The sequence below is a fragment of the Dendropsophus ebraccatus genome, chromosome 2 (assembly GCF_027789765.1).
Source record: "Dendropsophus ebraccatus isolate aDenEbr1 chromosome 2, aDenEbr1.pat, whole genome shotgun sequence".
Taxonomy (NCBI): Eukaryota; Metazoa; Chordata; class Amphibia; order Anura; family Hylidae; genus Dendropsophus; species Dendropsophus ebraccatus.
In genome coordinates this window covers 202,859,401-202,886,630 of record NC_091455.1, presented here as the reverse complement: position 1 = coordinate 202,886,630, position 27,230 = coordinate 202,859,401, and the positions used below count along the sequence as shown (strand labels likewise).

Here is a 27,230-nt window from a genome sequence, read left to right as displayed (position 1 = left end):
AGGCAGATGACAATTGCCCCATCACAGGGATCAGAACAGTACTGTACATAGGGAATAAGCGATTATATATATTAGCATTGAGATGACTTATCTGCGGGGGTCTTGGGGGTCCTTGTTCTTTGACCATCACTATTTTTAGTATCCTATTTTCTGCCACCATTGCTGCATCCTGTCCTCTGGGCTCGTGTTCACTATATATGACTTTGTGTGGTGGGTGGCGTCTGCTCCTGACCCCCATCTCCCCCCTCGGATGTGTTTGTCGCAGATCACTGCTCTCCCGCACCATCATTCCAGGAATTAGGTTGATTAACGTGATAAATTTCAGCTTGTCGTTGGGTAAGGAGATTGTCACCGCCCGGAGGTATCGGCACAGCGCGCAGAGCGGGGGGACAAGAGGCTCCTAGTCGTATCCATACAGGAGGGAGAGCAGCTCCCAGGTTATACATTGTATCTATTTCTCTAGAGAGTTCCTGACATGGACAGAGGTGGCAGCAGAGAGCACTGTGTCAGACTGGAAAGAACACATCACTTACTGCAGGACATATAGCAGCTGATAAGTACTGGAAAACTGGAGATTTTTAAACAGAAGTAATTTACCAATCTGTTTAAATTTGAAAACTATTTTATCCCTTTAAAAAAAACTCTAGTCGTTTGCAAAAAAAACCCTGCTCAAATCCATCTTCAGACTGAATAATTGCACATAGAAGACTGTCTAGGGGGAGGAGGAAGAAGCAGATACATGGAGACTGAGATAGAAAGAGACACAGAGAAGCTGCTGAAAGCTCCCAGTAAGTGCATCCATGAAAGCTGGATTTACAGCTTACACTGCTCAGTGCCGCTGTATAATGTCCATACCATCTATGAAGGGTGGAGTAGGGAGCAGCAAAGTGAGACAGAACTATAAAGAGAGATAAAAAGAAGCTGCTGGAATCTCTAGTGAGTGTTATATGTCATCCAAATGCTGAACTCGCCGCTTTAACTGCTCAGAACTGCTCTATAATGTCCTCCATGCTGCCAATAAAAGTCTAAATAGGGAGAGAGGGAAGAGAGGAGTTGCAGAGAGGACAGAGGCAGAGAGACACATCTGTAGCTGAAAGATCTAATTTTTATATCCTCACCATTGCTGGAGTCACAGCTTACACTAATTAGTACCGTTCTATAATTTTTCCCATTAAAGTCTAGAGAGAGTGGAGGAGGAGAGGGGAACTGTCGCTAAATGAGACAGCTAGAGAGACATACAAAGAAGATATGAAAACCTCTAGTGAGTGTTATATATCACTCTTTATGGTTTGCACTGCTCAATATTGCTCTATAATGTTCTCAATGCTGCTGCTGTTGCTTCTGAGGGTGTGATATAGAGGGGCAGGATCCCTTGTTTTGTGTCCAGTGTACGGAGACATTGTAGCAGCTCATTCTGTGACGTCACTAGTGATGAGCGAACTTACCTTTCATGTAGCCCTAGAGAGTCCTGGAAAGCCTGGATACAGCCATGGGCCACCTGCTCATCACTAGTCCTCACCTCTCATAAATAGGTCAGTAAATATTTAATTCACTGTATTCTTATTATATTTGCAGTGAAGGTTGGAAGAGTGAACACACTGATATCTAGAATGTTCCATTAAATGTCTTGTAAAATGTCTGGCGGACCTGCAATGGGACTGTTATAGATTCCTGATATGACCCACTTAGCAACATTGATATTTGTTTGTTCTGAATTGACCTCCATTAGTCTCCTTTGCTGCAAAGCACTGAGAATATTCATCAACCTCCCCCCCCCAGCTGTTTAATATTATTAAAGTGGTACTTCAACGAAAATCTGTTTCCTTCAAATCAATTGGTTTCAGAAAGTTAGATAGATATGTAATTTACTTCTATTTACAAATCTCCAGTGTTCCAGTACTTATCAGCTGCTGTGTGTCCTGCAGGAAGTGGTGTATTCTTTTTAGTCTGACACAGTGCTCTCTGCTGCCACCTCTGTCCATGTCAGGAACTGTCCAGAGCAGCAGCAAATGCCCATAGAAAACCTCTCCTGCTCTGGACAGTTCCTGACATGGACAGAGGTGGCAGCAGAGAGGACTGTGTCAGACTGTGGAGAACACACCACTTCCTGCAGGACATGCAACAGCTGATAACTACTGGACTAGACATTTTTAAATAGAAGTAAATAACAAATCTATATAACTTTCTAACACCAGTTGATTTAAAAAAATTGCTGGAGTACCCCTTTAATAAATCTCTTTATTATGGTTAAAGGGCAAGTGAATAGCCACCATGATTTTACAAGGGAACCTATGACATCATAGGAAAGTGGCATCATCATGTCTTTGATGTCAAAATGAGCTTGTTATTAAGTGTACAGTCTACTACTACTATATGATGTCAAAGGGTAATTATGATGTCATAGTGACACCCTCAAACCTATGATGTCATAGTAACATCCTCACACCTATGATGTCATAGTGACATCCTCACACCTATGATGTCATAGTGACTTTCTCACACCTATGTCATAGTGACATCCTCACACCTATGATGTCATAGTGACTTTCTCACACCTATGATGTCATAGTGACTTTCTCACACCTATGTCATAGTGACATTCTCACACCTATGATGTCATAGTGACTTTCTCACACCTATGATGTCATAGTGACATCCTCACACCTATGATGTCATAATTTCCAGATGGTGGATATGTACTTGTAGCTTGTTATTGCCTTTAAAGGGGAAATGTGGTAAATTTGCGTCAGTAAACAGGTTACCTGCCTTTGCATCAAAGCCGATGTGATCAGCCTGACTGAGCAGTAGGACACCCCTGCATGTCTGTATGTGGTGGAAGCCTCGGCCACAGTGTGCTCACCACCCTACATAGTGCAGGGCCTCCCAGCAGCACAGAGTGTTTCAGAAATGTGTAAAGTGTCAGTAAGTCCTTTGTTCCTGATTGGTTCTCCTTTCTCTTTCTCCAGGTGGATACGGATGATGTCATCACCAAAGAGGACCAGATCAGCATGTTATTCATAGAGAAAGGGAAGTGTGAGGAACACCTGAAATCCAGATCACAAGGTGGGTGCCCTGCACGGTGCGGTATACGGCAGACACAACAATGGTGCTGATACTATATACACAGGTAGAGAGAGATGGTCTGCCCTGTAATATATACTGATATTACAGGATGGTAGGAGCTCACCTGTCATACAAGGTAAATGGCGCCTGCCCCCCCCCCCCCCACCCACCCCCATCATACTGCAGAAGCCGAGGGAAATAGTCAGCCATGGTGGATTCCTTCACTTCCCAAGCAAGTAAACCACTGCTAGAGAAGTCTATGGAGAAAACAGAAGAGTCTAGAAAATACAAAGGGGTCTGGATGGGGAATAAAGGAGTCTAGAGGGGGGATGGAGTAGTCTGGATGATGGATAGAGGAGTCCGGAGAGAGGAGATAGAGGGTTTGGAGGGAGGATAGAAGAGTCTAGAGGGGGGGAGAAAAGTCTGGATGATGGCTAACGGAGTCCGGAGAGGAAATAGAGGGTTTAGAGGGGGGAAAGAAAAGTCTGGATGGGGATAGAGGAGCCTGGATAGGGATAGAGGGGTCTGGAGGGGGGATAGTGGGTCTGGAGGGGGAATAGTGGGTCTGGAGGGGGGTAGAGGGTCTGGAGGGGGGTAGAGGGTCTGGAGGGGGGATAGTGGGTCTGGGGAGGGGGCATAGTGAGTCTGGAAGGGGTAGAAGGTCTGCAGGGGGGGATAGTGGGTCTGGAGGGGGGTAGAAGGTCTGGAGGGGGGTTAGTGGGTCTGGAAGGGGGTAGAAGGTCTGTAGGGGGGAAAGTGGGTCTGGAGGAGGGTAGAAGGTCTGCAGGGGGGTTAGTGGGTCTGGAAGGGGGTAGAAGGTCTGGAGGGGGGATAGTGGGTCTGGAGGGGGGTAGAAGGTCTGGAGGGGGGATAGTGGGTTTGGAGGGGGGGTAGAGGGTCTGGAGGGGGCATAGTGGGTCTGGAGGGTGTAGAAGGTCTGGAGGGGGGATAGTTGGTCTGGAGGGGGATAGTGGGTCTGGAGGGGGGATAGTGGGTCTGGAGGGGGGTAGAAGGTCTGGAGGGGGGATAGTGGGTCTGGAGGGGGATAGTGGGTCTGGAGGGGGGATAGTGGGTTTGGAGGGGGGATAGTGGGTTTGGAGGTGGGGTAGAGGGTCTGGAGGGGGCATAGTGGGTCTGGAGGGGGCATAGTGGGTCTGGAGAGGGATAGTGGGTCTGGAGGGGGATAGTGGGTCTGGAGGGGGCATAGTGGGTCTGGAGAGGGATAGTGGGTCTGGAGGGGGGATAGTGGGTCTGGAGGGGGGATAGTGGGTTTGGAGGGGGGAATAGTGGGTTTGGAGGGGGGTAGAGGGTCTGGTTGGGGCATAGTGGGTCTGGAGGGGGGATAGTGGGTCTGGAGGGGGGATAGTGGGTCTGGAGGGGGGATAGTGGGTTTGGAGGTGGGGTAGAGGGTCTGGAGGGGGCATAGTGGGTCTGGAGAGGGATAGTGGGTCTGGAGGGGGATAGTGGGTCTGGAGGGGGGATAGTGGGTTTGGAGGGGGGAATAGTGGGTTTGGAGGGGGGTAGAGGGTCTGGTTGGGGCATAGTGGGTCTGGAGGGGGGATAGTGGGTCTGGAGGGGGGTAGAAGGTCTGGAGGGGGGATAGTTGGTCTGGAGGGGGATAGTGGGTCTGGAGGGGGGATAGTGGGTCTGGAGGAGGGATAGTGGGTCTGGGGGGGGATAGTGAGTCTGGAGGGGGGATAGTGAGTCTGGGGGGGGATAGTGAGTCTGGAGGGGGGTAGAAGGTCTGGAGGGGGGATAGTGGGTCTGGAGGGGGGATAGTGGGTTTGGAGGGGGGGTAGAGGGTCTGGAGGGGGCATAGTGGGTCTGGAGAGGGATAGTGGGTCTGGAGGGGGATAGTGGGTCTGGAGGGGGGCGGTCCCGTGACAACCGCTGAGCCCTGTGGGTCCTCAATACTTTCTATTCTTATAACCTGGACTTCCCCTTTAAGTAATATTTCTGAGCAGGCGATGCTGCTGGGTGCAGTAGTCTGTGGCAGCATAGCAGGGACAGGGCAGAGATCTGAGTGGGGGTCTCGGTTTCTATCATCATCTATATGGATTTCTTGTGTCGGGAATAAATTGTTTCCATTCGCTCTCGGACGCCATATTGATGATCTGTCGGTTTATTTGTGTGTTCACCGGTCTGTGAATGATCAGAGAATAATGTGTCCGGAACTCCATGGATACGACGTGCTGTACGCTACAATGCGTCCTCTATAGGATGTACAGGAAGAGCCGGAATATGTACTTATAGAATGACCCCCCCATATTCCTGTAAATAGAGGAAGAGGCTGAAATCCATCATCACAATGTCACGTCCCACTGTGGGGGGAATGGGAACCGCGCCATCACCACTTCTGTCTCTCGATTGTCGGCACAGATAATACATTGTATATACCGGACAATGGTGGGAACCGCGGGATTTATGTAAATAACTCCTATAATAATCATCCTATAATACAACGTCCTGTAAGAACTGCAACACAGGGACCGAAGGAGTCTATATAGCAAGGAGAGGCAGTGTACTGTACAGCAGATAATACAGGTGTATATAGCAAGGAGAGGCAGTGTACTGTACAGCAGATAATACAGGTGTATACAGCATGGAGAGGAAGTGTACTGTACAGCAGATAATACAGGTGTATACAGCATGGAGAGGCAGTGTACTGTACAGTAGATAATACAGGTGTATACAGCATGGAGAGGCAGTGTACTGTACAGCAGATAATACAGGTGTATACAGCATGGAGAGGCAGTGTACTGTACAGCAGATAATACAGGTGTATACAGCATGGGGAGGCAGTGTACTGTACAGCAGATAATACAGGTGTATACAGCATGGAGAGGCAGTGTACTGTACAGCAGATAATACAGGTGTATACAGCATGGAGAGGCAGTGTACTGTACAGCAGATAATACAGGTGTATACATCATGAAGAGGCAGTGTACTGTACAGCAGATAATACAGGTGTATACAGCATGGAGGGGGGCATTGTACTGTACAGCAGATAATACAGGTGTATACAGCATGGAGGGGCAGTGTACTGTACAGCAGATAATACAGGTGTATACAGCATGGAGAGGCAGTGTACTGTACAGCAGATAATACACGTGTATACAGCATGGAGAGGCAGTGTACTGCATAGCAGATAATACAGGTGTATACAGAATGGAGAGGCAGTGTACTGTACAGCAGATAATACAGGTGTATACAGCATGGAGAGGCGGTGTACAGTACAGCAGATAATACAGACGTATACAGCATGGAGAGGCAGTGTACTGTACAGCAGATAATACAGGTGTATACAGCATAGAGAGGCAGTGTACTGTACAGCAGATAATACAGGTGTATACAGCATGGAGAGGCAGTGTACTGTACAGCAGATAATACAGGTGTATACAGCATGGAGAGGCAGTGTACTGTACAGCAGATAATACAGGTGTATACAGCATGGAGAGGAAGTGTACTGTACAGCAGATAATACAGGTGTATACAGAATGGAGAGGCAGTGTACTGTACAGTAGATAATACAGGTGTATACAGCATGGAGAGGCAGTGTACTGTACAGCAGATAATACAGGTGTATACAGCATAGAGAGGTACTGTCTATAGAGCAGATAATACAGGTGTATACAGCATGGGGGGGCAGTGTACTGTACAGCAGATAATACAGGTGTATACAGCATGGAGAGGCAGTGTACTGTACAGCAGATAATACAGGTGTATACAGCATGGAGAGGCAGTGTACTGTCTATAGAGCAGATAATACAGGTGTATACAGCATGGAGAGGCAGTGTACTGTACAGCAGATAATACAGGTGTATACAGCATGAAGAGGCAGTATACTGTACAGCAGATAATACAGGTGTATACAGCATGGAGGAGGGCAGTGTACTGTACAGCAGATAATACAGGTGTATACAGCATGGAGGGGCAGAGTACTGTACAGCAGATAATACAGGTGTATACAGCATGGAGAGGCAGTGTACTGTACAGCAAATAAAACAGGTGTATACAGCATGCAGAGGCAGTGTACTGTACAGCAGATAATACAGGTGTATACAGCATGGAGGGGCAGTGTACTGTACAGCAGATAATACAGGTGTATACAGCATGGAGAGGCAGTGTACTGTACAGCAAATAATACAGGTGTATACAGCATGGAGAGGCAGTGTACTGTACAGCAGATAATACAGGTGTATACAGCATGGAGAGGTACTGTCTGTACAGCAGATAATACAGGTGTATACAGCATGGAGAGGCAGTGTACTGTACAGCAGATAATACAGGTGAATACAGCATGGAGAGGCGGTGTACAGTACAGCAGATAATACAGGTGTATACAGCATGGTGGGGACAGTGTACTGTACAGCAGATAATACAGGTGTATACAGCATGGAGAGGCAGTGTACTGTACAGCAGATAATACAGGTGTGTACAGCATGAAGAGGCAGTGTACTATACAGCAGATAATACAGGTGTATACAGCATGGAGAGGCAGTATACTGTACAGCAGATAATACAGGTGTATACAGAATGGAGAGGCAGTGTACTGTACAGCAGATAATACAGGTGTATACAGCATGGAGAGGAAGTGTACTGTACAGCAGATAATACAGGTGTATACAGCATGGAGAGGCAGTGTACTGTACAGCAGATAATACAGGTGTATACAGCATGGAGAGGCAGTGTACTGTACAGCAGATAATACAGGTGTATACAGCATGGAGAGGCAGTGTACTGTACAGCAGATAATACAGGTGTATACAGCATGGAGAGGCAGTGTACTGTACAGCAGATAATACAGGTGTATACAGCATGGGGAGGCAGTGTACTGTACAGCAGATAATACAGGTGTATACAGCATGGAGAGGCAGTGTACTGTACAGCAAATAATACAGGTGTATACAGCATGGAGAGGCCATGTACTGTACAGTAGATAATACAGGTGTATACATCATGGAGAGGCAGTGTACTGTACAGTAGATAATACAGGTGTATACAGCATGGAGAGGCAGTGTACTGTCTGTACAGCAGATAATACAGGTGTATACAGTATGGAGAGGCAGTGTACTGTACAGCAGATAATACAGGTGTATACAGCATGGAGAGGCAGTGTACTGTACAGCAGATGATACAGGTGTTTACAGCATGGAGAGGCAGTGTACTGTACAGCAGATAATACAGGTGTATACAGCATGGGGGGGGCAGAGTACTGTACAGCAGATAATACAGGTGTATACAGCATGGAGAGGCAGTGTACTGTACAGCAGATAATACAGGTGTATACAGCATGGAGAGGCAGTGTACTGTACAGCAGATAATACAGGTGTATACAGCATGAAGAGGCAGTGTACTGTACAGCAGATAATACAGGTGTATACAGCATGGAGAGGCAGTGTACTGTCTGTACAGCAGATAATACAGGTGTATACAGCATGGAGAGGCAGTGTACTGTACAGCAGATAATACTGGTGTATACAGCATGGAGAGGCAGTGTACTGTACAGCAGATAATACAGGTGTATACAGCATGGAGAGGCCGTGTACTGTACAGTAGATAATACAGGTGTATACATCATGGAGAGGCAGTGTACTGTACAGTAGATAATACAGGTGTATACAGCATGGAGAGGCAGTGTACTGTCTGTACAGCAGATAATACAGGTGTATACAGCATGGAGAGGCAGTGTACTGTACAGCAGATAAGACAGGTGTATACAGCATGGAGAGGCAGTGTACTGTACAGCAGATAATACAGGTGTATACAGCATGGGGGGGGCAGTGTACTGTACAGCAGATAATACAGGTGTATACACAGGCCCGCTTCTGCCATGAGGCGGAATGAGCATTCCGCCTCAGGCGGCAGATTCTGCGGTCCTGCAGGGGGCGGCAAAATGTTCCCCCTGCTGTCATTTTAGTTAAGTTTCACTTAACTAAAATGACAGCAGCCCCGCAGCCGCTCACATGTCCCACAGCCGTCCAGCCGCCCACACTCACGGATGTCCCCCATGTCCCGCCGGGCTCCAGTGACGTCACCCAGCAGCTCTCATCTTCCTCCAGGCTGTGGTGAGTGCCAGGGGTCGGCAGAGGTCGCGTTCAGGCGTTCGGGGCGGCGATCGGGGCGGCGGGGGGTGAGTGTGGTCAGCAGGGGGGGTGGCGGATGCCGGTGTTGGCGGCGGTATTCGGGTTGTTACGGACGTGCGCGCGGGGGGGGGGGGGGGGGGGGGCGCTGGGGGGTTTGCCTCAGGCGGCAGGAAAGCCAGAATCGGCCCTGTGTATACAGCATGGAGAGGCAGTGTACTGTACAGCAGATAATACAGGTGTATACAGCATGGAGAGGCAGTGTACTGTACAGCAGATAATACAGGTGTATACAGCATGGAGAGGTACTGTCTGTATAGCAGATAATACAGGTGTATACATCATGGAGAGGAAGTGTACTGTACAGCAGATAATACAGGTGTATACAGCATGGAGAGGCAGTGTACTGTACAGCAGATAATACAGGTGTATACAGCATGGAGAGGCAGTGTACTGTACAGCTCATAATACAGGTGTATACAGCATGGAGAGGCAGTGTACTGTATAGCAAATAATACAGGTGTATACAGCATGGAGAGGCAGTGTACTGTACAGTAGATAATACAGGTGTATACAGCATGGAGAGGCAGTGTACTGTACAGTAGATAATACAGGTGTATACAGCATGGAGGGGCAGTGTACTGTACAGCAGATAATACAGCATAGAGAGGTGGTATATTATATATAGTATACTGTATTTTTGTCAGTCTTTACCGTACTTCTGGAATTCAATTCATGAACCAGCAGGCTCAGGATAAGCGTCTTATGAATGGGGGGGGGGCAGCGACATTCCGCCATCTGTGTTACGGCTGTAGGTCCTGGCTGTAATGGCCTGTACTAATCGCACTGTAGAGATCTGTACCGCTGTTAGTTCGGGTCATTACACCCGCGGTCAGCCAGGCCTTATAGCCATAAAACAGGCGCATAAATGTTCTGTTCTTGTGTGTAAGTGGCCTCGGGCAGCGTTCACATGGTGCACAGCTGCCACAAGAAGACACAATAGCATTTCTATATGAATGTACTGTAACTGTGACATGTAATCCTGAGATATAAACCGCCATACAGTGATGTACAGAAAGTACTGTATATAGTGCATACATACTGCTATAGAGTGACGTACAGAAAGTACTGTATATACTGCACACATACATACCTCCCAACCGTCCCGGATTTCGCGGGACAGTCCCGTTTTCGGGGTGCTGTCCCGCAGTCCCGGAACGGCCCCCAGTGTCCCGCATTATATGTGGCCCCAGCGGAAAAAACAATAAATCAGTAACTCACCTGTCCTCCAGTCCCAGCAGCTCCACTCCCGGCAGAGCGCGCACTCCCATCATCCTCCGGGGCGGGCAGCGGGGTACAGAGACACTGACTGTGCCGGAAGTGACCTGCAGCCTCTGTCATGAATCACTTCCGGTACAGTCAGTGTCTCTGTACCCCGCTGCCCGCCCCGGAGGATGACGGGAGTGCGCGCTCTGCCGGGAGAGGAGCTGCTGGGACCGGAGGACAGGTGAGTTACTGGTTTATTGTTTTTTCCGCTGGGGCCACACAAATGGGGGGTATTGGCTACTCTGTGGGGCACTATATGGGGGATTGGCTACTATGTGGGGCATATATGGGGGCATTGGCTACTATGTAGGGCATATATGGAGGATTGGCTACTATGTGGACACTATATGGGGGATTGGCTACTATGTGGGCATATATGGGGGATTGGCTACTATGTGGGGCATATATGGGGGACTGGATAATATGTGGGGCACTATATGGGGGCATTGGCTACTATGTGGGGCACTATATGGGGATTGGCTACTATGTGGGGCACTATATGAGGGGATTGGCTACTATGTGGGGCACTATATGGGGGATTGGCTACTATGTGGGGCACTATATGGGGATTGGCTACTATGTGGGCACTATATGGGGGGATTGGCTACTATGTGGGGTACTATATGGAGATTGGCTACTATGTGGGGCACTATATGGGGGCATTGGCTACTATGTGGGGCACTATATGGGGGCATTGGCTACTATGTGGGGCACTATATGGGGGCATTGGCTACTATGTGGGGCACTATATGGGGGCATAGGCTACTATGTGGGGCTCTATATGGGGGCAATGGGTACTATGTGGGGCACTATGTGGGGGATTCGATTCTATGTGGGGCACTATATGGGGGCACTATATGGGGGCATTGGATACTATGTGGGGCACTATAATGGGGGATTGGATACTATATAGGGCATTTTTGGCGGGATTGGATACTGTATAGGGCACTATTCAGTCAGCAGCATGTGGTGACTGTAGGGGAGTGGCTATGGAGGGTTGCTATGGGGGCGTGGCTATGGAGGGTTGCTATGGGGGCGTGGCTATGGAGGGTCGCTATGGGGGCGTGGCTATGGGGACCGCGGCGCACATGTCCCTCTTTGCTCTTTGCAAAAGTTGGGAGGTATGCACATACCACCATACAGTGCTCAGAGCCCAGATAGAGATATACAGAGACTGTTGTATATGGCGCACACATACTGATCTACAGTGATGTACAGAAAGTATTGTATATGCTGCACACATACCGCCATACAGTGATGTACAGAAAGTACTGTATATACTGCACACATACCGCCATACAGTAATGTACAGAAAGTACTGTATATACTGCACACATACCGCTATACAGTAATGTACAGAAAGTACTGTACGTAGTGCACACATACCGCTATACATTGAGGCACAGAAAGTACTGTATATAGTGCACGCATACCGCCACACAGTGACGTTCAGAAAGTACTGTATATAGTGCACACATACTGCCATACAGTGCTCAGAGCCCAGATAGTGATATACAGAGAGTGCTGTACATAGTACACAGAAATATATAGTGACTGATCCTAGAAATAGTTTTTCCCAGCTGATAGGAGTAGGGGGCTTTTATTGTGGGGAGTGGGGGGCACCTGCGCTGGGGTCGGGGGGCCCCACCCTCACCTTCTCTGTATGAGGCTCACAGCTGGTTTTATCATTCTTACTCCTTACCTATGCTCATAATTTCTGCCAGCACCATAGCCCGGACCCCCAGCACTACAGCCTGGAACCCCTAGCATCACCATCTGACCCCCCCCCCCCCAGCCCAGAACCCCCACAGCACCACAGTCCCTACTCCCCCTGCACCACAGACCGTACCCCCCAGCATCACCATCTGCCCCCCCCAGCCCAGAACCCCCACAAGATCACAGCCCCTACTCCCCCTGCACCACAGACCGTACCCCCCAGCATCACCATCTGCCCCCCCCCAGCCCAGAACCCCCACAAGATCACAGCCCCTACTCCCCCTGCACCACAGACCGTGCCCCCCAGTATCACCATCTGACCCCCCCCCCCCAAAGCACCACAGACCATATCCCCAGCATCACCATCTGACCCCCACAGCCCCTATATCCCCCTTTGCCACAGACCGTACCCCCCAGCATTACCATCTGACCTCCCCACAGCCCATACCCCTTCCCCCTCCCCAGCATCATCACCCGACCCCGACAGCACCGCCATCTGATCCCCCCAGCACCACAGATCCTACTCGTTACAGCACCACAGCCCGTACCCTCCCCCCAGCATCACCATCCGATCCTGATAGCACCCCCCTCTCCCCCAGTACTACAGCCTGGACCCCCACAGGACCCAGCCCAGATCCCTCCCCTCCCCCCAGCATCGGAGCCCAAACCTCGCCTGCACCGCCATCCCATCCCCCCAGCACTGCAGCCCCTACTTCCCACCACAGAACCACAGCCCGTACCCCTCTCCCCCGACCAGCATCACCATCCGACCCAGCACCATCACCCCCCCCCCCCCCCCAGCACTTTAGCCCGTACCCCCCCAGCACCGCAGCCTGGACCCTGCCAGCACCGACGCTCTCTAATCATCTGTTATAAACTTATTAGGGGAGATATATCAAACATGGTGTAAAGTGAAACTGTCTCAGTTGCCCCTAGCAACCAATCAGATTTCACCAAACATTCCTCACAGACTCTTTAGAAAATGAAAGGTGGAATCTGATGGAATCTAGTGGTGGAATCTGATTGGTTGCTAGGGGCAACTGAGCCTGTTTCACTTTACACCATGTTTGATAAATCTCTCCTACTATTCACATCTACTTGGCCCCTGATTGGTGCAGTTCTTCCATGTATTCCACACCGTAGGCTTAGATACACAGCTCGGCAGCCAGTATCACACACAATCGGCTTAGATATAGTGGCTGAACTCCGGTTGCACCGCCTGTCGTGTCCTATTTGTTGAGCTGTCGGTCACTATGACTTATGGTCTCCGGTGGGCCCCCCTTTCTGGCCCAGCGTCCTTCTTCTCCCCTTCCTCATGTGATTTCTCAGTGGAGCCTCACTAATCGGTTGCCGGGGGGGGGGCACAGACCCCCACTGAGTGCCGCCCGTCCACCATCTGCACCAATTAACCTTACAAACCGGGCGGGTCACTGGGGAGGCTTCCCAGTATTATGTATTAGGTATTATGTCATTGCTAATGTTATATAAACAGACCGGCGGCTATAATCCGGCTCGTGCCGCGCAGAGGTCATGTGACCCTGGAGGATTAGACATTCTCCTCTGATGTCATGACTTCGTCCATCATTCTCAGGTCCGATCCATGGCGTTATACCTAATGCAGGACGGTATATACAAGATCATTGTCGCCTGTCAACATTGTGTTGTATTGACCAGAGGGGGGTGGGGGCGCTATTGTCCGTGTCACATGGTACAGGGGTCTGTGATGCGTTATTGACTGGTGACTCGTTTGTCTTGGGGTCGATATCGGCCACAATGTCTGTGCCGCTGCTATAGATGGGATTTCCAGAGTGATAGATTCCAGGTATTGATTGGGTAGAGGTGGGAGAGGCTGCGCTGTGTATATACATATATACTGAGTATACAGAGGATGGGGATTGTAGTGCAGGACGGGGCACAGATCGCAGAGATTTGTAATTTACTTCTATTAAAAAAAAAAATCTCCAGTCTGGAGAGCAGGAGAGGTTTTCTATGGGGATTTGCTGCTGCTCTGGACAGTTCCTGACATGGACAGAGGTGGCAGCAGAGAGCACTGTGTCAGACTGGAAAGAATACAACACTTCCTCCAGGACATACAGCAGCTGATAAGTACTAGAGATTTTTTAAATAGAAGTAAATTACAATGGCACTTGCTGGGACCAGGTGATTTGAAAGAAATAATTTTTGGGGTGAACAACCCCTTTAATCATGTTCACAATTCAGCAATTATTCAGTAAAAGACGACGCGCTTTGGGTTTTCAAACGACCCCTTTATTACAGTACAGCCGTGTCAGAGGAACAAACTCTGCCCTTAGTTATTTTGACAGGGGTATTCCACTGAAACATAACTTCTGATATGTTGTTGTCCATGGTGAGACTAATAATTCCTTCCATACTTGTTATTATCTATTCAGTCTCCTCCCCCCAGTTCTCAGCTGCTGCTTTCTGCTGAAGAAACAAAAATGTGTGTGTGAGGTTTTCTCTCTGTCTCCCCTCCTCCCCCCTCCTTTCTGAGACAGCTGATGTAAACAAGTCCCTGGCAGGCTGTATCTGCAACATTGTAGCTTCTTTGTAATGCTAGGAGAGTTAATTACAGCGAGTTCATTAGCAGCTTGACCTCAGAATAACCCTTCTGGCATTACAAAAAAGCTACAATGTTGCAGATACAGCCTGCCAGGGACTTGTTTACATCAGCTGTCTCAGAAGGGGAGGAGGGAGAGAAAGGCTCACACACAGATTTTTGTGTTTTCAGCAGAAAGCAGCAGCTCAGAACTAGGGGAAGGAGACTGAATAGATAATAACAAGTATGGAAGGAATTATTAGTCTCACCATGGGCAGCAACATATCAAATGTAATGTTTGAGTGGAGACACGCTTTGGACCACCAAAAGGACGATGCATTTTGGGATTACTGCCTGATCCTTACATCATGGTAACAGACTAGTCCCTGAAGCTTTCACCGGTGTACAGTATATGATAAATTACAGCGCATTTCGAGGCACCATCTCTTCCCTTTAATAAAAGACAACGCAATTTGAGGGTGCTGGGACTGTGAAACGCGTCGGCCTCCTCCATCACTATTATATCACCGCCATATCAGCTCTCTTCTCCACAATGCCACGTTTTTCCTTGGGTCACATGATTGGCTGTGTTATATTTTACAGAGTAATCCATATAGTAAGTATATACAGTACTCAGTATAATCTATGGGAGCCCCCCCCCCAAACCCCCCGCCACCGCCGCCGCGCGTTTCAGAAAGTGATCGTTTCTACTACAATATTGATATTGATTAGTAGAGATGTGCCCATAAATATTTATATCTGCCAACCCCCGCAAAAATTATGCTGATTAGCGCCATCACCGTGGCGACGCATTCAATGTACCGTATACAGATGTATTGAGATATAGGAAGACGCTTAATTGTAATTATGTAGAGGTGGTCTCTGGGGGGGTCGCGCTTCGCCTCAGAACAACAATGATATCAGGGCCAGGGGGGAGGAAGAAAATAACCTGAACGGATCCGCAGCAACTGAGGACAAACAAGGCGATGATAAGACTGTAGTATTATAAGGTATAATAGGATATAGCCATAGTGTTATAAGGTATGAGAGAATAAGACTGTAATATAAGGTATAATAGGATATAGCCATAGTGTTATAAGGTATAAGAGAATAAGACTGTAATATTATAAGGTATAATAGGATAAGACTGTATTATTATAAGGTATAATAGGATAAGACCGTAATATTATAAGGTATAATAGGATAAGACTGTAATATTACAAGGTATAATAGGATAAGACTGTATTATTATAAGGTATAATAGGATAAGACTGTAATATTATAAGGTATAATAGGATAAGACTGTAATATTACAAGGTATAATAGGATAAGACTGTATTATTATAAGGTATAATAGGATAAGACTGTAATATTATAAGGTATAATAGGATAAGACTGTATTATTATAAGGTATAATAGGATAAGACTGTAATATTATAAGGTATAATAGGATAAGACTGTAATATTATAAGGTATAATAGGATAGGACTATAGTATTATATGGTATAATAAGATAAGATTATAATGATCCGGTAAGAAGTGGTCACATACATGGGCTCCTTGCCAACCCCTCTAGATTGTGCATGCAGGGAGCGGATCATGTTCCCCAAGCTATGGCGCCTCCGATCAGCCAGCAGGTGACAGGGCATGCTGGGAGTTGCAGTTTTGCAAGAGTTCAAATGTTGGAGTACTCTGTAATAAATGGTCCTCTATGGCTCTTTCCATTATCTCAAAATGAAGGGTCAGCGTGTCGATGTGAAAAAAATATATCATACAGCAGATTCTAGAATGGGGAAAGAACAAAGAGGAGTGGACAGAAGGTTCCGTGTAATGACGGACAAAGTTGAGAACGTTCCATTAGGTTCCACCAAGTCCGCATCTCCCATGTGTCTTGTGTGCAGAATGTTCCACATTCCCAATCTATTAAAGAACTTGTGTATTATGCAAGAAGTTGTGGATATGTCACCAATCATTGCAATCAAATATTAACCATCGTCCATCGTCTTCTACCAGACCCCCCCCCCCCCTTTCCATTTTTTCTTGTCTCTTCAGAATGTTCCAAAACCTATTATCACTCCAGAACCTATAACATAGAAACTAAACCTGTTCTGGATACAATAGTAGATGAGGAGTCCATCAAGTTCTACCAAATCCAGTGCCCATGTGTCATGGTTTTCTCCATAACGTTACAAACTCCAAAACTATGATTGTGCTGTAATATCCTGATGAAGACGCCTGATGAAGGAACTTTACCTACTTGAAGAAGAAGGAAAACTCTGATTTTATGTATTTGGTGTGAAACATGAAAAACTATCATCACTCCAGAACTCATCTATTACACTGGAGGTTCTGGATATGTCTAGAATTGTAGCAATCGAATAATAGTAGAGGAACAATCCAGTCTCCGACCTGTTCTGTGAGTCCTCTGAATGTTTCAGATGTTAATACTATTAGGCTCAGTCCTCACCCTTTCCACTAGAAATAGTCTATAAAGGTTCCAGATACTATATCTAGAGTGCTCAAGGACCAAACCAGAGTAGAGAATGATCCATCACATTTTGTATTCCATATTCCTCCAAGCTACTAGACACCCAGTCCTCGGGACAGAGCCTTAGATGGTTATGAGTGGGTCTAGGTTGGTAGGATCCCATAATCCATCAAGTTCTGCCAAGTCTAACCTCCATGTTTCTCCTGTTCCTCCATAAAGTTTCAAAATCTAGAACCATTCCACTACCAGTCAGCACCTAGACAAAGAGGACAAGAACCAAGAGACAAAAAGGCAATATGGAGTTTGGACTTGGTAGAACTTGTTGAGTTGTCTATTCTTTGGTCTTTAACCACTCTAGGTCTATCCGGAACATCTTACACCCCTGTTCCAGATACATCTAGAGTGGTTAAAGACCAAAGAATGGACAACTCATCAAGTTCTACCAAGTCCAAACTCCATGTTTCCTTTGTTCCCCAGTTGTGGAAGAAGAAACTAGGAGAGGTGAAAAGTCCTTCACAATCTACTAGGAGAACTGTAGAACAACTCCATTCGATAAAGTAGAGCGCTGCTCTGGAGGGAAAAACAGTGAAGCTCTGGATCAGTGCTGGAGCCCCTTCTTTGTGGGGGTCCCAGATGTTGGACTCCAACCACCAAAGTGATGTCATACCCTAGTAACATGCTGTATGGGTGCCGCACAGGGTGCTTATTCGGTACCATATGACAATTGGCTGGACAGGTAACTTACTTGAGCCTTCTAAGCAGCAGACAGGTATGAGCCAAGATAAGCTGCTGTCACACTGATACAGTCAGGGTCATCTGAGGAGAACAGATGATGTCACCGATGATGTCATCACTCTTTACCGCACCTGCAGAGATGAGTCCAGCTGTCATCCTGAATAATCCCCATAGAGGACTCCCCAGCCCCCTCCCCCGCAGTGTCCGCCATCTTGCCTTGTGATCCTCATTCATGGCACATGATACATTCAGATTATTGTTCTCTCTCCGTGTCGTGTAGCGGAGTTTATAAACCTGTTTTATTGGAGCCTCCATCCACATGAAAGGTCCCATAAAGAGATTTACAAGAGGCGGCCCCGGGGCTCGCACATGTATAACAGATTACAGGGAGATGGCGGCTTTATGGGTAACAGGTGATGGGCGACGATGGCGACAGCCGCTCCTAAAGTGGTTTACAAAACTCTACCCGTTGACTCATTTTGTGATGGAGGAGCTGCGTGTGAACAAGCGTGTAACACGTCTGTTATATATGTTATATATATATATATATATATATGTCGCTTATATATATGGCTTTATATCCCATTCTGTGATACTTCACAATATTACAGTGCGGAGCCTCCTCTTCTTCCTCCTCCTTTCTTTCTTCTTCTCTCTCTTAAAGACAGAGCTATAGGATCCTAATGATACATCGCCCCCTCCAGGATTCCTGTACTCACTGCAGCTGTAACCACTCACAAGATACAATGTTATGCAGCTTTCTGTGAACATGTCATTCTATTATTATCACCCAGCTTTCCAGGCTCCTGAATGGCAGCCATATGGTAGATCTGGTGAAACAGATATGATGGCTACACAGAACTCATCTGACTGTAGGACAGGTATATACAATCTATTACTCTCTGGTATCAGCCATGTCAGGCTGGGTGAGGTGACTGTAGCCAGGTATATTGGATTGGATGGATGGTGTAGTGCTGGCGGGTGTATTTTTGGATGGTGCAGTGCTGGTGGGGTTAGTGCTGGCGGGTGTATTGTTGGATGGTGTAGTGCTGGCGGGTGTATTGTTGGATGGTGTAGTGCTGGCGGGTGTATTGTTGGATGGTGTAGTGCTGGCGGGTGTATTGTTGGATGGTGTAGTGCTGGCGGGTGTATTGTTGGATAGTGTAGTGCTGGCGGGTGTATTGTTGGATAGTGTAGTGCTGGCGGGTGTATTGTTGGATGGTGTAGTGCTGGCGGGTGTATTGTTGGATGGTGTAGTGCTGGCGGATGTATTGTTGGATGGTGTAGTGCTGGCGGGTGTATTGTTGGATGGTGTAGTGCTGGCGGGTGTATTGTTGGATGGTGTAGTGCTGGCGGGTGTATTGTTTGATGGTGTAGTGCTGGCGGGTGTATTGTTGGATGGTGCAGTGCTGGTGGGTGTATTGTTGGATGGTGTAGTGCTGGCGGGTGTATTGTTGGATGTGTAGTGCTGGCGGGTGTATTGTTGGATGTGTAGTGCTGGCGGGTGTATTGTTGGATGGTGTAGTGCTGGTGGGTGTATTGTTGGATGGTGCAGTGCTGGTGGGGTTAGTGCTGGTGGGTGTATTGTTGGATGGTGTAGTGCTGGCGGGTGTATTGTTGGATGGTGTAGTGCTGGCGGGTGTATTGTTGGATGGTGTAGTGCTGGCGGGTGTATTGTTGGATGGTGTAGTGCTGGCGGGTGTATTGTTGGATGGTGTAGTGCTGGCGGGTGTATTGTTGGATGGTGCAGTGCTGGTGGGGTTAGTGCTGGTGGGTGTATTGTTGGCAGCTGTAGGGTTGGTAGATCTTGGTGTAAGGTTTAGGGGTGAGGAGCAGCCACGTTCTCTGTAGTGATCTCCGCTGCTGACTAGTACTGTCCGGGCTGGTGATGAGGGACCAGCAGATGTGGGGGTCAGTGTTCATTCACAGGGTTAATCTGTTTCCATGGTGATTGTTGGATTTAGCCGAGTGGACACATTACAAGGGATGGCTACACCGTGTCACGCACATGTCAGCACGGATTACTGCTGGGTCGCCATCATGGAAGGGTGCGAATATATGTGTGTGTGTGTGTGTGTATATATATATATATATATATATATATATATATATATACAGTATATCTATATATATATATATATATATATAGCTGCAGTACATGCGAAGAGCAGAAATCTAAGGGAATTCCCCTTAATACGAGGCTTTCCCATTGTGTCACGGATTCCATTCAGCCTCGTCTCAGGAAGGCTGGGGGTCAAACCTCTCAGAATGGGAGCGCCAGGTGATAATCCAGGGGCCACCACTAGATAAGCCCCTCTATTGCGGAGTACGAGGGCACTGGGGGGGTTGTGTCCTCCTTACTGGTTACACTGGTAATGGCCGTGTCAGTGCTGATGTTACACGGTTAGCACATCCTCCGCCGTCACACCACATCAGCCACTATGGAATCCATTATGTGAAGTGCTCAGGTCTATAAGCCATAGGAAGCTCAGGTGGCCCCCGGGGGCCGCTTCCCTCCTAATCCCACGTTCATCAATAATTACACAGAATGTTACAATGTTTCACGCTGGTTTATACATCCACGAGGGATCAGTCACATCTGATCACAGCCGCCATGTCTAGGAGTTCTGAGCTATTAGTCACAGTGACAGGGTCTGCCTCTATGGAGCATACACCCTTTGATCTTTGGGTATTTGAGGATGTCCCCATGACCCTGCGAGGTTAAAGGTCAGCCCTGGATTTTTTGTTTTTCTCCAAGTCTTGTTCTGGGCATCGTAAAGAAGTTATTAGCTCTTGGTGACTGGAAAGTAAAACGGGATGTAACAGCATAATAGTGAGTAGGAGGAGTTGGAGGAGAAGACATGATGTAACAGAAGCATAGGAAGTGCAGCTCTGGAGGATAAGACATGATGTAACAGAAGCATAGGAAGTGCAGCTCTGGAGGATAAGACATGATGTAACAGAAGCATAGGGAGTGCAGCTGTGGAGGATAAGACATGATGTAACAAGCATAGGGAGTGCAGCTCTGGAGAATAAGACATGATGTAACAGAAGCATAGGGAGTGCAGCTCTGGAGAATAAAACATGATGTAACAGAAGCATAGGGAGTGCAGCTCTGGAGGATAAGACATGATGTAACAGAAGCATAGGGAGTGCAGCTCTGGAGAATAAGACATGATGTAACAGAAGCATAGGGAGTGCAGCTCTGGAGGATAAGACATGATGTAACAGAAGCATAGGGAGTGCAGCTCTGGAGAATAAAACATGATGTAACAGAAGCATAGGGAGTGCAGCTCTGGAGGATAAGACATGATGTAACAGAAGCATAGGGAGTGCAGCTCTGGAGGATAAGACATGATGTAACAGAAGCATAGGGAGTGCAGCTCTGGAGAATAAGACATGATGTAATAGAAGCATAGGGAGTGCAGCTCTGGAGGATAAGACATGATGTAACAGAAGCATAGGGAGTGCAGCTCTGGAGAATAAAACATGATGTAACAGAAGCATAGGGAGTGCAGCTCTGGAGGATAAGACATGATGTATTTGCAGGAAAGTGAGTGCAGCTCTGGAGGATGAGACATGATGTAACAGCAGAATAGAAAGTGCAGCTCTGGAGGATGAGACATAACGTAACAGCAGAATAGTGAGTGCAGCTCTGTAGGATAAGACATGATGTAACAGCAGGATAGTGAGTGCAGCTCTGGAGGATAAGACATTATGTAATAACAGGATAGTGAGTGCAGCTCTGGAGGGTATATCATGATGTAACAGCAGAATAGAGAATGGAGCTGTGGAGTATAAGACATAACGTAACAGCAGCATAGTGAGTGCAGCTCTGGAGGATAAGACATGCTATAACAGCAGGATAGTGAGTGCAGCTCTGGAGGTGACTGGCGGATACTACATGATACAATATACAGTATACATAGCATATAAATTCTTGAAATAGTAAGAAAATTTATTTATTTAAGAAAACTTATCAGACTTTTTGTCGCAGTGGCCGTGGGTGCGGTCAGGTGATTTCGGAGCCTCAGGCCTGACATCGCTAAGGAGATTCCTGCTCCTGCTTCTTCCTTCTTTCGTCATCTAAAGAATCCTGAATATATTACAGTTACACATCGGAGCGCTCTATGGGCAAACATTAGCACTACGTGAGCGCCATCTATCTGTATATCCTGCAGAATATATAACCAACAGCTATTCATCTATTACTGCTGACAAGCAGCCTGTATATCATGTGCATAGAGAGGTAGTCACAGCCCCGCCCCCTGTATGACATCACTGATATAGTATAATATTATAATGGGATTACTATGTGTCTCTCTCATGCACGTGAGATGTTTGAGGTTATAGCTTTGTGTCTTGGAGCGTAATAAGGTGATTGATAGGATACAGCAGAATCTTGATTCTCGCTATATAGGAGTACCGTGTCGCGGATGATGTGAGGTTATTCCTGCCCGGTTGAAAAGAATATATATATGAATATAAATAAGCTGGGGAGATGAATATGTTTCGGAGTCATTGGTGGAGATGGGAGATTACACACCCAATGTCTCGGGCAGTAATGGCTTCAGCGTATTACACGCCACTTCACTATAGAGAAGCTATTAAATTGTTATTCTCCGCCGCCATGAGTGGCGCTTATATATTCCTAAGCGGCCTTTACAATTACAACTAATCAGAGAATGCAAATCCAAGCCAGGACCAGGTATACAGGGCAGCATGCAAATCAGGGTGATCTGGGGCGCCACCCAGTGGTGCCGGGTAAGAATCACAGGTGTGCTTTTGGAATTCAGGGAAATTCCAGGCTGTGAAGCTTCTGTTCCAGATGGTGGAAACCATGTCTCTAGGGGTGCAGGTTATCTCTTCTCCAGACAGATGATGTTCCTCTAGAGCGCCATCATTAGGTAGCTATCCTGTAAGTCAGTGTATGTGCTATGGAACATGATATGAGCCATAGCAGAGACCCTACCTGTAGTCCGTACAGAGTAGGGGCCGGTTGGCTGGTCTGAATGCATCGATACCCTATACTGTGTCTCCTCGTGTGTTCTCATGGTCCTTACGCTGTACATATGGGTCATTAGAGAGTCTGACGTACATCCATATATGAAGACAAAGGCACTGCACTTCCAATTCTATGATGCTTATGAGAGAATTTTATTCACACAAAAAATGAGTAGTTTGTCACAATCCAACCAGATCAGGATACAAAGTAATTATGCAGGTAAGTAATGCTACTGGCTGGCCAGTAGCATTACTTACCTGCATAATTACTTTGTATCCTGATCTGGTTGGATTGTGACAAACTACTCATTTTTTGTGTGAATAAAATTCTCTCATAAGCATCATAGAATTGGAAGTGCAGTGCCTTTGTCTTCATATATACCGTGGGATTGAGGAATCCTTTTGCACTAGCACCCAACATCTCTGAGGGAGTGCGGTTTGTTGTTGTCATTGGATTGACGTACATCCATGTCCTGCATTCTAGCACTGAGAGAGACTGTAAATCACAGCTAGAAGAGACTGCAGATAACGGACATCAGAACCTGCAATTCTGCTGCCCAAACTGTTCTGACCTCAAACAAGTCCCTCTAAAGAATAAGATATTACCTGCCTACAGCCGCCTGTAGAGGGAGCTGAGGAGCTTAGTGTATACTGTGCTGTTATCCCCAGTATTCAAGTATAATACAACTGTACTATGAGACCTATCTATCTATCTATCTATCTATCTATCTATCTATCTATCTATCTATCTATTATCTATCTCCTATCTATCTATCTATCTATCTATCTATCTATCTATCTATCTATATATCTATCTCCTGTCTATCTAGGAAATGGCCGCACTCCAGTAATGCCAGAGCAATTCTTGTATTCGTCCATATGTTACAGCTATTTCCTGGAGCGAGCATTGAATAAAGTCTATAAGAGCCCCGGGAATAGCTGTAACCTCACATGAAACATATGGACGAACAAAAGAATTGCTTCCACATTACTGGAGTGCGACCATTAACATCTACTTTGCATATGTTCTAGATTTAAAGGTTGATGCCATTAAATGTGTTACATAGTGCCGATCTATCTATCTATCTATCTATCTATCTCCTATCTATCTATCTATCTATCTATCTATCTATCTATCTATTATTGGCTTCCAGTACATGGACGACATCCTTCATCCTGGAGACTCTCGGTGTATTTTTTCTGCAGGCGACGGCATCAGTCTCCTGCGCAGTAAAATACCTGGAGTGTAATATAGTCATTAGGTATATACATAGCCCCAGAGAGAGAGCAATGAGATGGCTGTGCTGTATATTATACTGTGAATGATGTCTGGTGTCAGGAGGAGGGTGAGAAGGCCTGGAGTACAACCTGGGACCCAAATATAACCATGATGATTACAGCCCCCTCCCTCCTAAACATCATGTATTGGGATGAGCCCTGTGGGAAATCATAGAATACACCTTCTAGATCTCACTGGTCACATGACAGTGCCCGCCAGTGTAGGATAAGGAAAATAAGGGGGGTCCAAGACATAAAATAAAATAGGAATCATGGAAACCGCAGGCTCCCGTTGCTACAATGTAGAAACCATACTGTGTCAGTGAATTTAGTCAGTACAAAGCCATTACTCTACAGGTGAGGGCGCTATACACACAAACGGGGTGCAAGGTTCACCAAGAGAAGTTATTAGCACAGGACCTTACAACTAATCACAGTAATGTTATCTTATGTCTACCACATCCTACATGACTATGCTTCCAAAATGATGATGGTTCCTCAGTACAGGGCTGTAGAGAGAAGCCCATGTGAGACCGGCCCGGTGATCATTGTAACTAGGAGAATGGCTTTGGCTATATTAGGGTCAACAGCAGAGAGTGAATGAGAGTTAAGGGACAACTTGTCCAGCAAGAGTTTAAGGGCCATCTTGTCCAAAAGATCAAATGATGTGATAGTCCAGAAGATTGTCTTGGCTAGAGGAGTTCATGGGTGGCTTGTCCAGCAAGAGTTCAGGGAGGGATTCTCTAGCTAAAATTTCGGGATAGCAAGAATCTTGGGATGTCTTGTGCAGTCCAAGAATTCACGGACGTCTTCCCAGGCCGAGAATCCAGGGACGTCTTGCCCAGCTCAAGAGTGCAGGGACGTCTTGCCCAGCCTGAGAGTTCAGGGACAGCTTGTCCAGCAAGTGTTCAGGGATAGCTTGTCTAGCTAATATTCCAGGACAGCAAAAATCCAGGGACGTCTTGCCCAGGTCGAGCGTCCAGGGACTGCTTACCTAGGCCGAGAGTCCAGGGGTGTCTTGTCTTGCCCAGTCTGAGAGTCCAGTGGCATCTTGCCCAGCCTGAGAGTCCAGGGGCGCCTTGCTCAGCTTGAAAGTCCAGGGATGCCTTGCCTAGCCCAAGAATTTAGGGATGATTTGCCCATCCCGAGAGTCCATGGGGCCGGCTTGCCCAGCCCAATAGTCCAGGTGTGGCTTGCCCAGTCTGAGGGACCGGTCCAGGGACCGAGCAATGTTTGGAGTATTACAGGCAATGCAGTATAAGAAAAGTATACAAAGTAGCTCTTACAAAAGGAAAAAACTTCCCCTTAGTTCCACCTAATCTGGAAATATAATAAAAGTCAAAACTGATCCACTGACGAGCCTTCAAGATGACCCAGGATATGAGCCAAGTCACAAACACCTGTAGAGGCTATTCTTGGGTACCTGCCCCTCAGTAGGTTTCTGGCTAGTTTGATGCCTTACATGCAGCTCTGGGGGTGTCATCGTCCATGAAAGGAAAGATTCACCCAACAAAGTTATCCAAAAGGGTCTTCAAAGGCCGTGATCCAACCCTGAACATTAAGGGGCCCCCTGAACCGGTTTCCTTATTGGGGCACTATATAGATGGCTGTGCTGGTAGTCATTGTCTTTGGGTTAGGTATTTGATCTGAACACCTTTCCCCCCCCCCCCCCCCCCCTCCGTTGCCTTTTCCATTAGAGCGTCTGGCGATGAGAGTCTCTCTCCCTCAACACGCACTTTTGCCATAAAAGTTGATTTGATTTCACAACAATAGAACTTGTGGCAAACGCGATTAAATTACGTCCTGGTGTTCACACCGAGAAGGCAGAAATAAAAGCTCCTAACTGTGTGAGAAAGCGCCGCCAATCCTTTATGTTTACAGGTTATTTTTATCCCCCGATAATGGAAAGATGCAAATGACTCCGCGGGGGGCGGCGAAGGTTCCCATAAATACCAGCAGAGACCACGAGACATCCTGAAGTGTCTATACAATGTAAGTGGGGCTCTGGGGAAGGCTTCCCCCCGTCATTAACTATATAGGAGCCCTTGTCAATATGATTATGGGGTCACAGGTGGCCGCGAGGTGCGGGGTCCTCCTGAGATGGGGACAGGACCCAACTCCAACAGTATTGATTATTCTTTATCTGAGACCCAAAAACTCATACCCAAAACAACATCACCTTCCCATTTTGTTAGGCTCTGCCAGCCTCCGTGTCGTAATGGCAGTCTATGGGAGGCTCGCGCTCCTCCTCTCTCAGCGCTGAAGAATGGACAGAATACACCTTATGGTGTATTGCTGTACCTCGCGGATCCTGGTGCTGTCCCCCATATACTGTGATATATATATATATATATATATATATATATATATATATATATATATATATATATATATATGTGATGGTCCTCTATTGCTTTCCTTTCTCTTGTTCCGGCACTCACCCCTCCTACTCTTCTCTCTTACAGATGGCTTCTGTCAGTCCGAATGGGATGGAATCGTATGCTGGCCCGAAGGGAAACCAGGCAGCATGGTGTCTGTCCTGTGTCCTAAATACATCTATGATTTCAACCATAAAGGTAAAGATGAGGCGAGCTGTGCCGTCTCCCCTCAGTTGTCTCTCGTCTAGTAGAATAAATGGGGCACCTCCTTACAGATTTCCGGCAGTATGGCAGTGACTAACAGGGTAGCAGCTATATCCCACCGCATAGAAATGGGTATAGGTTGCTGCTCATTGTGGAGGGGGAGGGGGCTCATTCCAAATTCCCTATAGGGCTCTGTGGATACTTGTTACACACCTGGTGATAATATTCCGGCAATTTCCCTCTTCTGATCTCTGATTCCCGAGCGTCTCTTATATCTGTCTAATCCTCGCTCACAGTTTTCTTAGCAAAAGAAAAAAAATGAAGAATTGACACAATATCTAATCCTGAAAGGAGCAGCACAGTATAAAGCCGGGGCGGCCGCTGTGTGATTCTGTATA

General features: G+C 47.0%; 1 protein-coding gene across 3 annotated transcripts in view; it reads left to right on the top strand.

Annotated features, from left to right (window-relative positions):
- The window catches only part of PTH1R (parathyroid hormone 1 receptor), a 156,392-nt gene that overhangs the window by 84,507 nt on the left and 44,655 nt on the right, over positions 1 to 27,230 (top strand). For all 3 annotated transcript variants that reach the window (XM_069959165.1, XM_069959167.1, XM_069959166.1), the window contains exons 2-3: positions 2,967 to 3,063; positions 26,716 to 26,826. In XM_069959165.1, coding sequence (XP_069815266.1) covers positions 2,967 to 3,063; positions 26,716 to 26,826 — 208 coding nt within the window. The remainder of the gene's footprint in view (positions 1 to 2,966; positions 3,064 to 26,715; positions 26,827 to 27,230) is intronic.